This window comes from Heliangelus exortis, chromosome Z (assembly GCF_036169615.1).
Source record: "Heliangelus exortis chromosome Z, bHelExo1.hap1, whole genome shotgun sequence".
Lineage (NCBI taxonomy): Eukaryota > Metazoa > Chordata > Aves > Apodiformes > Trochilidae > Heliangelus > Heliangelus exortis.
In genome coordinates, this window is record NC_092454.1 from 65,453,468 (window position 1) to 65,463,851 (window position 10,384).

Sequence of the window (10,384 nt, forward strand, 5' to 3'; positions counted from 1 at the left end):
AGGAGGAAAAAAGGCTTCCACCAATTACCTTCACTCACACTGATGCCTCACACCCTTTGCAACAATAGGCAGCAGCAATAAACCACTATCTTTTACCTAATACCTATTCCTTTCACTGCTTGCTAGATGTTAGAGTAGCAGACAACTGGGAGGTCTGCACCCTTTTCTGGAGAAGTATTACACACACTGGAAGCAGTTGTCCTTAGCTAGAGATCAAGATAGCCCTGCTAATTCAACCCTGACCTAAGCAAGTGTTTTCACTCTTCTTGGTGATCCCAGCTCTCTGTACAATGCTTTCACATAAAATCCAGTTCCCTTGGTTTTATGCTTCTGGAACTGCAAAAAGCAAAGGGACAGAGAATAGCTCCTCTTCCTTTTTTTTCTCAATTTCATTTTCTTCTTTTCCCTCCCTGTGTCACTGAAATTTATGTCTAGTTTTTCTCTTCCTTCTTTTTCTCTTTTTTCTCTTCCATTTTTTTTCCTAGTTTCTCTTTCTTTTCTTATTTTTTCCTCTCTCTTCTGTGTCTCCTTCCAGCTATTCAGAATAAATTTTGCAGTGCATGGCTATTGGTTTTGCAGTGACATTCCACGTACCCTCTTGTTCAATCAAACTGAAAAGATGATCCTTCCCTCTTTAAAAGCTCTTCAGTAAGATTTACAGAAGCATGGGCTTATAGACTGATTCTTCTTTGAAAGACAAAACTAGAAACTGCTTTTTCCAGTTTTCTAATTACAATAAAGAGATAAATTCTAGCATTCTAGCCTGGATTTCTTTCACAGTAAAAAATTACATGGAAATCCACAGAGGAAAAGAACATAATACATGAAATAAACATTTTATATTATGACTTAAAACTGTAACTAAATCCAACACAGTCTAGGATTCTAGTGGTGTGAATTTTCAGTATTCCATGGGTTTCAATAACAACTCATAAATACAGACTAGATGAGAACATTTCCAAGTAGTCTTTGAACTTAATTATAAGTACTAAATTGAAAAACATATAGCATGACAAAATCCTTATCTGTTTTCTGATTTCTGTAGTTCTGCTTGCCTAGGTCTGCCATACATTTTAGTGGAAAGACTGTGTCCTTTCTCTGACTTTTGGGGAAAAATTCTTGGGGGGAGTTATACTGAAGACACCATTCTACACTTCTAGGGAGTGTTTTCTATATTAATCTATTTGGTACTATAACTTTTGTATTCATATAACATCTGCTAGCAAATTGTCTTTGGATTTGTCTTTTGGGGCAAAGTTTGAATGTTTACTTAGTGAGTACAGCTAAGTATTCTTTGGTGTTTCTTCTAATAATGCAAGTCATTCAGCAAGGCAGTAATTGCCTTTTTAGCTCTCTCACAGTTTAATCACTCATTATTAACATGAGCCTGAGCAGTGTATTATGAGAGATCTCTTCTAAGCTATGCAGTGAGGAAGACATTGCTTTGCGAATACCCAGAACAGCAAAAACCACAGAAGAAAACATCATGTATGGTATGGAATTTAATGTTAGCTCAGCTTTTTCTGAAGTGGAGAAGCAGCACAAGATGAGAAATGAGAAAACTTTGTTACTAGCCAGCTGAGATATTTTTGCCAGAAGCCAGTATATCATGAGTACAGCAAGGAAGGAGACTAACAATTAAAGAACTACACATCATACTGCAAAGCAGATACCTTTGCTTTTAATTTTTCATATAAATTCAATATAGACATTTGTTTTTAGTTTATATAGGCAATGTCTACTAGCAAAGTATTTAACTGCAAGAATCACCTTCCCTTCACCCTTCTACCAAATCTCAACTCTTCACCACTTTTTTCAAATGGAATTGATATAAATGTATGTATAACACAATTTATAAAGTTGACTCAGTGACTGAATAAAACTTGACAGAAATGGATGTACTTCAAGAACAAAGTGATCATTGGCATAATTTTATCTAACAATTCCCAGAGTCAGATACCTTAAATAATTACAGACTCACTGCACATTGTAAATCTGGGTAATAACCTCTTGCTGTAGTCAAGACAGATTGATCTGTTGTATATTAAGTAATGCTACACTATCCAGTTCTCAAAGTCTTTAATTATTATGTAATATTTATATCCCCCTAATCTGGGAAGAAGTTCACACTGCACTATGTCCAACACTTCCTCAAACTTAAAGAAAAAGAAGAATATAAAATTATGGTGAATAACGTTGTGAATGGCAGTTGTTAAAACCGAACCTTGCAACTTACATTGCAAGTTACGAATACTATAAAATAAGAACACCTTTATGCTATCCAAGCTAAGTGTTTAAGAAAGTTACTGGATCTTGAGAAAGATGTCTGCTGTAAGAATTCACTGAGACTTGGGTGGCAAGGAGCAAAAAATAACCTTCTAGTATTACAAAGAACTTCAAGTCCTGAACTAATATGCTTGAAAACACTTTTTCACCTCAAAAATTTGTTCACTCAAAAGCAACAAAACAACTGGAAAATTATACATTCTCATACATCTAAATGTCATATGCATTTACCATTATACCATCCTCAACTATTTTAAGCTTCAAGATCCATTGATTTCAAAAACCCAGTGGCAGGACAATTACTTTAATGGATTTCTGAGGAGCTTTATTCCAAAGGAGAGTGGCTGCAGACTGTACTGAAAGATGCTACTTGGAAAAGTTCACCTCAGCACAGTTCTGGCTCCCTCTGTCTCAACGGGATGTTAAAACTAGGGATCCAGAGGACAGAACTGAATGTAAAAATACTCTCACCAGTTCCACACATTCTGAAAATGGAACTCTTTCAGCCATGATGAACTGAATACTCTTTAAGCACTGTAATAGAATAAAAAGACTAGTTCTTTATTTTCATTGTTCTATGCCTGTGAGCATGCAAACCCTGTTGATAGAGGAACAATCCTTAAGGAAGTCCCCATGGGTATGCAGGCTACAACGTTCTGTTTTACACGACTGGATGCCCTTACCAGCATTTTAAATAGTGCTTATTATGATTCTGACAAGTTTATGGGACAAGGATACTTCTTGTATTGTCAAGGGTGCAACACAGAGAGAAAACAGACCTTGAGTATTAAACAAGGTGAAAAATCACAAAATACAGAAGGTCCCAGTACAACTCCCAAGTGTTATACCAACATCCCCTGGGGGCTTTTTGACCACAAACAAGTATATAAAGAAGGATTCTTCGACACACATCATTTATCAACTCAGAGGTAACAGATCAGCTTCAGCTGACAACACAGTGAACAGTGAAAACTGTGCTGCCCTCTCAGATGGAAGTGTTCGACACAGCACAGAGGCTGGAGTAGAACCATTTTCAAAGTAACAACATGAGGACTACATATGGTGTTCGAGAAAGCATGTGAGGGGCAAATCGGATCAGTTAGGAAAAGCTACAAAACTGCTGTTTTAACAGAGGACTGTTATAATGAGGAGACCTCTCGCATGATGCCAAGACCACAGCGCTGCCAGCAAAACATCAGTTATGGCCCTGGAATCTGTTTGAAAGAATTAATGACTCTACAGGAAACACAGCTATAGAGCAAGACTGTTAGTTAAACAAAGCTCTTCTACAGTAATTGGAAATGCAAAAGGGTTTTCACTTTACATTAGATTGGTGGCCCATATTGTGCAAGCTTCAAAAGTTCACTATTAGCAAAACCTCAGAGACCTTTGGGTAAAAGAGAAGCATCTGAACTTTCATTTGCACGTCCTTTCAACTCCCATTCTTCATTCCCCTCAAGGCACTTCTCATAAACTTTCTCAAAGGGCACAAAAGGTATGTGACATGCTATTTATGCAGTGTGAGGTGAGGAAGGCTGGTGATCACAGGAAAAGCCTGAATACATATCACTCATATACACAGTGACTAGTACAAATGCCATTGTCTGGTGTAAATGAGATTTGCAATGATAGTCTGAATTACCAGAGCCTGAAGCTAAGCACACATTCTCTACTCTCTCCTAAAGAAATGAGATTTTTTTTTTAATTTTTACTTTTTTTTCAAGTCAAAAATACTTTTCTGAAAAAATGGAATTCTAGCTTGAAGGAGGGGAAAAAGTGTCTGGGCATTCAGCTATACAGAAGCTTATCCACATCTCCATTCCCTTGCTGTGGTTTATGCTTGTCCTTCTGGATGATCTGCATACACAGTGTCTTGCAGGTGGATACTTCTGGGATACTGTACAGGCAAGTGGGAAGATGAGCAATTTCCTAGGGAGGGTGGTTTAAAATACATATATCAAAAGAAAACTTAATTCCTTTAATAAAACCCCAAAGATTATGTATTAATGGTCAATTTCTTTTTACAGCATCTGTTCTGAGGCTGAGCTTGCTACAGCATCAGGAAATTCACTGTTTAACCTAAAACTGTGATGTGATTTATTTATTCTTTTTACTCTCTCTGGAGACATAGTGGTAATCAGCAATGCTGCAATTCCATTTTTTTTCAGAAAGCAAAGCACAGACTGCCTATGCAGGCACAGATGATTCACATTTACTTTATTCTGTGTCATTGTTCTGAGAAGATTCCTTTTCATGTTGAAAAACATCAGAGCTACTGATTTATCCGAGGCTCACTGAAAATACTCCCTAAATTCTGAAGTCCAGAGAATGATGCTGCAAACATGATCTTCCTTGTCGTCTGACAGTATCATGCATACAATGGGTATTAGGGGCTATTCTTTCCAAACCCTTAGGAGTTCTGCTGTTTAGAACTGCACCACTAGAACTGGTATCACTGTATTTATTTATGATTTATGTTCCCTGGATCTATTCCTGGTATTATTAATGACATTCTCAGTGATGGAATGAAAAAATAATGTTCATACAAACACATACAACGTGACAAGCCTTGCCTCAATGGCATCAGTGCTTGTGAGCTGCTCCCTCTGAAATAATGACCTGCTAAAGCGTCCATGCAATTTGCATTTGTGTGAGTAATAAAGAAATCCAGCGTTGTTTTTTTTTCCCTTGATGAATGATAGTGATAAATTTTTACTTTTGCTTACCAAGGGTGTGGAAGTTTACTGGAGTGATAGTAAACTCAGAAAAGTAAACAGTTTTTTGAGGTCACAATGGCATCTGGATTTACTGTCAGTATATATTAGTCATTAAACTGCATATATAGCTGAAAATTAAAAATGTCACATTTTACTCTATGTAGCATCCCTTGAAGCCATGTGTGCATTTTGCCACACACAAGCTGAACCTCCAGCACAAGCTGTTGCTTGTGAATGAATGCTGTACCACATTTTGTGATGGCTGTTGTGATTGTTAACTGTCCTGGAGGAATAGCGACTGCTCTTTTTGTTTTATTTTTAACTTCAGGAGAGTAGAACCTAATGAGAAACTGATTTTCAAGCCACAAAACCACAGAAACTTCTCCAAACACTCTAGATATCCATCCAGATGATTGCGCTTGCTGACCCGTGACACTGTAGCTCTCCTCCTGATGTTACGTGTTGGGTGTGCACCATCCAATGTTATGGAGTGAATGGTAATATTGAAATGTATTCAGTTCAGGATCCTTGTTTTCAAGGTTTTCAATTTTAAGTATTGCTTCTTGCCATGTTAGGGGAGATCTGGTCAAAGACCGACTTGCTTTTCAATTGCAATGTGTATTGCAATTAACATTCAGCAGCAGTACAAATGTTGCACATGTACATTCCTGCCATGGCATAATGTGGACAATGAGATTTTGTTAGACATTACTACCTCAAAACCACTCTAATAAAAATTCTGAATGCTGACGAAAAGCAGCTTGAGGCACCATCTCACAAACATCATGTTTGTTAGCATGTTTGCCGTGCTCCTCCTATGGCAGACAGTAGGAAATGCTCCTCAAGAGCAAAGAAGTTTTGGGGCTGTTTCTGCTTCTAGCCACAGAAGGTATCTGACTGCAGGCAGCCCCACAAGGTGTGCTGCCATGGTATTCTGGAGGGAAGGAGGATTGCTCTGAGAAACCATCAGTGGGCAGGGTGACTCAAGACAGGCTGATGCCTCATGTTTTAGAAGCAGGATCAGATTTGTCTTTTCTTCCCAACTTTTCGTATTTGAAAAACTGCACGCTGGGCCTATTAGCAAAATCTGTCTCACCTACAAAGACGCCATTTACATCTAAACCCACCTCTAAAATTGCCAGTCAGTAGAAACCAGCAGTTTGTAGCTTCAGAGCTGTTAAGACGATGAGGTCGGAGGTCCACGATACCTTTATTTCATGTCAGCTCTGGCATGGGACTGTGAACACCACAAAATCCTTGCTTGCAGCAGGTAATAATATGCCAAAGGCTAAGGCAAACATCTCTGGGGCTCCCCATGTTCACAATGCTGTTGTAAATCCTGCAACCCTGGTTAGTGTAAAGGGTAAAGCTGCTGCAAGGTTAGGCTGTGGTTTTTTCTAAACCCACAGAGCCTTGAAGAGTGATTTTTTTCTTTTAGCTTAGGTGAAAAGAACCAGACTCCAATCAGTACAGGTTCAATGTCAGGCATTGGTTTCACTTTCACTGAAGAAAATTACACTTAAATGTGTACTTAAGAACAGGTTTGAATGGATTGATCCAGCTGGCTCCTTACTCTATAGAACAATGTGAACATTAGGCAGAAGATGTGAGGTCTTTGGGAAGGAGCAATAACTCTAATAGTGGCATTCAGTGTCACCAATTACCTTCTGCAGAAACCTGTATTAGGTGTGTTTTGCTGAGGTAAAGAAGACTATCAGACCAGCACAGAGCAGTCACACCTTCAGTTACAGACCTGGAGCTGCCCAGCACAGGCTTCCTTACCCTACCTTTGCTGTCACAATTCAACACAACACATACAGAACTCTAACAGTGTTATAGGGTGTTTTTTATATTTGCTTTTGCAATGCAAATGTACTTGGTAATCTTTTTTTCCTGACTGTATTTTCACAGCAAAGTTGAGATCTCTCTTTTTATATAGAACAACTATTTCTTCTTACTACTTAAATGGCAGCTTCTGCCATTTTATTCACAACTTCCCTTGCATGGGCCATACAGAATAGAGCACTCTCTGCTACTTCTTTTGCCTGAAGATGCTAACTGGCTTCAAATACACATTTGCGAAATACTGAAATACCACATTTTTCCAGAGTATATAATACCAAGTTGCTGTCTCTGTATGATCCAAAGTTTAGCTTTCCTTGGATACCACTATTTGTGTCTAAGACAAACACAGTTCATTTAGTTTCTATTATTTTAGCTACACAATCAGACACAGACTGCCATCCCTAATACTTTAGAAAGGTAGTAAAAATCTGATCTAGCAGTAATACATGAACTACAAGAAAATCGTAGTACTTTGAACAGCTCAATGCAAAGCAAAGTTATAGTGAACAACTCCCCTGAGAAGCATCATTTGGTGAACAACCTACTGTTCCCACACATAGTATATAGATCACCGGTAAATAAACCGGTGAATGCTGGGTTTAGCCTTTTTTGTGCTGACGACCTTCTTTTTGTCTGGCAAGTTTGTCCTTCTCCAAAAGCCATGCTAAGAACCTCTGTAAGTGCAGCTTTTCCCTAGTGCATGTCCAGGACTGGGGCTGGGCTCTTTACAGTGGAGCCCAGTGACAGGGTGAGGGGCAACAGTCATAAACTGGAACACAGCAAGTTCCATGTGAACATGAGAAAAACTTCACTTTGTGAATTGGCTGCCCAGAGAGGTTATGGAGTCTCCTTGTCTGGATATATTTAAAACTCATCTGGACACAATCCTGTGCCACCTGCTCCAGGTGAACCTGCTTTAGTGTTGAGGTTGGGCTAGGTGATCTCCAAAGGTCCCTTCCAACCCCTAACATCCTGTGATTCCATGGGCCCCCTTTCTCCTCACAACTCTACAACTTTAATGCGGTATGAGACTCCAGGCTCACGACATAGTTTTTGCCACCGAGTCCTGCCTTCCCTCGGAGAAGATTATCATCCCCCTCCATCCTTAGGCTGAGCGCAAGGGCCAACACGGGAGAAGATGCAGGAGGAGGAAAAAGAGCAGAAACGGCGCTTCCGGCGCCCCAGAGCCAGAGTACTTCTCCCCGGCTAGAGTCTCTGGCCCCCGCGACCGCTGCCCGGCCCCCATGCCCAGTCGGAAGCCGTACCCCGACCCGTCCCTTCGGGGTGCACAGGGGGCACCGCGCTGCCCTGCCCCAGGAGTGGGTCGGGGTGGGGGGGAGCCCTGCCCGCCGCCCCCCGCGCCTTACCGGGCTCCGCCGGGGAAACTCGTCCAGCACGATGCTGACCACGGGAATGCGCAGCGCCGCCGAGATGAAGTCCAGCTCCAGCATCTCCCCGCGGCTTTGCGGGAAGGCGAGGATGGCGGAGACCCCCTGCACCACCACGGTGTGGCAGAGGCTCTGCAGGAAGGAGACAGGGTCGTTGCTCCACGAAGCGCTGGAGGAAGAGAAGGGGAAGAGGGGCAGGTCGCCCAGCCCCGCCTCGATCGCCATCACCACCTCCAGGGACAGGTTGTAGGGCAGCAGCCCTTCCACCCCGTTGAGGTTCGCCACGGCCAGCAGCAGCGCGTCCCGCGGCGAGGGGACCGGCCGCCGGACCCTTTGCCCCCCGGCGCTGCCCGCCTCGGGGCTGCCGCCCGCCCGCCGCCCGCCCGCCGTCCCCCCGGGCCAAGCGGCACCGCGGGGCTGCAGGTGGGTGGCCCCCAGCCTGACCGTGTGCCCGATGCGCCGCAGGATCTGGCAGGGCTGCGGGTGGGACGCGGAGCCGGGCACCGCCGCCAGCAGCAGGGTACAGAGCGGCGGCAGCAGCAGGCACGCCCGGCCCAGCAGCCCGCGTACCTCCGGCCGCCGCATGGCCGGCAGCCGCCCGCCGACTTCCCCAGCCCCGCCGCCCGCCTCAGCCGCCCCGCGGGCGGCCGGCAGCGGCACCAGCCGCGGCAGGCGGCCCCCACGCAGAGCCGCCCCCGCTGCCGCCCATGGGGCCGCCGCCGCGGCGCCCACGCCCCGGGGCTGGAGGGGGGGCTCGGCCCCCGGCCCGCCCCCTACGGACCCGCTGGGCTGAAGCGGCCCGGCCCCGGGGCGGCACCCCGCCCGCCCCCGCTGGCAGCCGTCTGCACCCGCTGCTCCGACCGAGTCTGCCCTGCGAGGCAGCCCGGGTCCTTAGCGGGGCTGTTCGGTCCGGCTCCCCTTTCCGACCCCACCGTGCGCTCTCCTGCCCGACTCCCCTCCGTCACTCCGGGCCCCTGGCAAGGCTGCCCTGCCCGGCTCCTCTCCGCAGTCCCCGCCGGCAGTCTCTCCTGCCCGCTGTTCCGACCGAGCGCCGGCTCCGCCCGTCTGCCCTGCGGGGCTGCCCGATCCCGGCTCCTCTCAGCAGCCCGGCTTCTTGGCACGGCTATCCGGCCCGGCTCCCCTTTCCGAGCCCAGCGTGTGCTCCCCTGATAGGCTCCTTGCAGGACTTCCCTGCCCGGCTCCCCAACGCAGCCCTCTGCTCGGTTGTCCCCCCGCCTCCCGCCTCCCTTCCGCAGCCCTCGGTTCGCTCCCCTGCCCGGCTCCGGAGACGACAGAAGTTGCCGGGCGGCCGCGGCGGGCGGCGGTGGGGCCCCCACCGGGAGGGCGGGAGAGCGGCTGCCCCGCGACAGCTCCTCCCCGGGCAGCCGGGACTTGTAGTCGCCGCCGCCCCCGTCGTCCGCCCCCGGGGGTGAAGGAGGCTTTCGGGGGTATCGTCAGCTTCCTCTGCACCCCCTGCTTGTTCCCCCCCGGGACAGCCCCGACGGAAACCTCTGCCCGGGTGTTGTTGCACGGGGCTGTCCCTCTTCGCAGCGCCGGAAAGCTAGCAGCTTTCACTGCTTGGGCTGCTCCGTGGCCGGGTTGGGAGAGGGGAGGTGGGGAAGGGGCAGGGTCTGCGGGGTGGCGTGGGGGTCTCCTATCGCCCCCACGGCCGAGACGTGCTTGTCGGGAAAGCCAGAGCTGGCTGTCATTGACGTCTGTCTCATGTGCTGCTTCTTCAAACCGAATCATTTGTCCATATGTAGGACCACAGATTCCAGCTCAGCAAGCTACGGACGCTTTCTGAAATTGTTTTATGAAAGAACATCCCTATCCGCAGAGAAAGTAGGGTAGAGCAGAGGTGGGCGTAAGTATGTGTGTCTGCAAGGGGCTTGCGGGAAAGTCGGTGGTGTAATTCTGAGCTGTCGGGAGCAGCGCTAACTCCAGCTGGGACACTGACACACTCAGTGTCATGTTTCAGCTCTGTGATCGATCACTAGGATCTTAGAGGAAGCCTCCTCTCACAGCCACGTTGTCGGTCAGAGATGTAAATGATTCTCACTGCCATCCCCAGCAGCGAGGTGCAGGCTGCCACTGACGTGGGGGATGCCCGGAGACTCAAAGACATTTTCTTCCTATGTGACTCCTGTC

The 10,384-nt window shown here is 46.3% G+C and overlaps 1 protein-coding gene across 1 annotated transcript in view; it reads right to left on the reverse strand.

Annotated features, from left to right (window-relative positions):
• The window catches only part of GRIN3A (glutamate ionotropic receptor NMDA type subunit 3A), a 71,132-nt gene extending 62,037 nt beyond the window's left edge, over window positions 1-9,095 (reverse strand). Inside the window, exon 1 of the mRNA XM_071730037.1 lies at window positions 8,216-9,095. Within this exon, the coding sequence (XP_071586138.1) occupies window positions 8,216-8,821 (606 nt within the window). The 5' untranslated portion in view covers window positions 8,822-9,095. The remainder of the gene's footprint in view (window positions 1-8,215) is intronic.
• Between the last annotated feature and the right edge of the window lie 1,289 nt (window positions 9,096-10,384).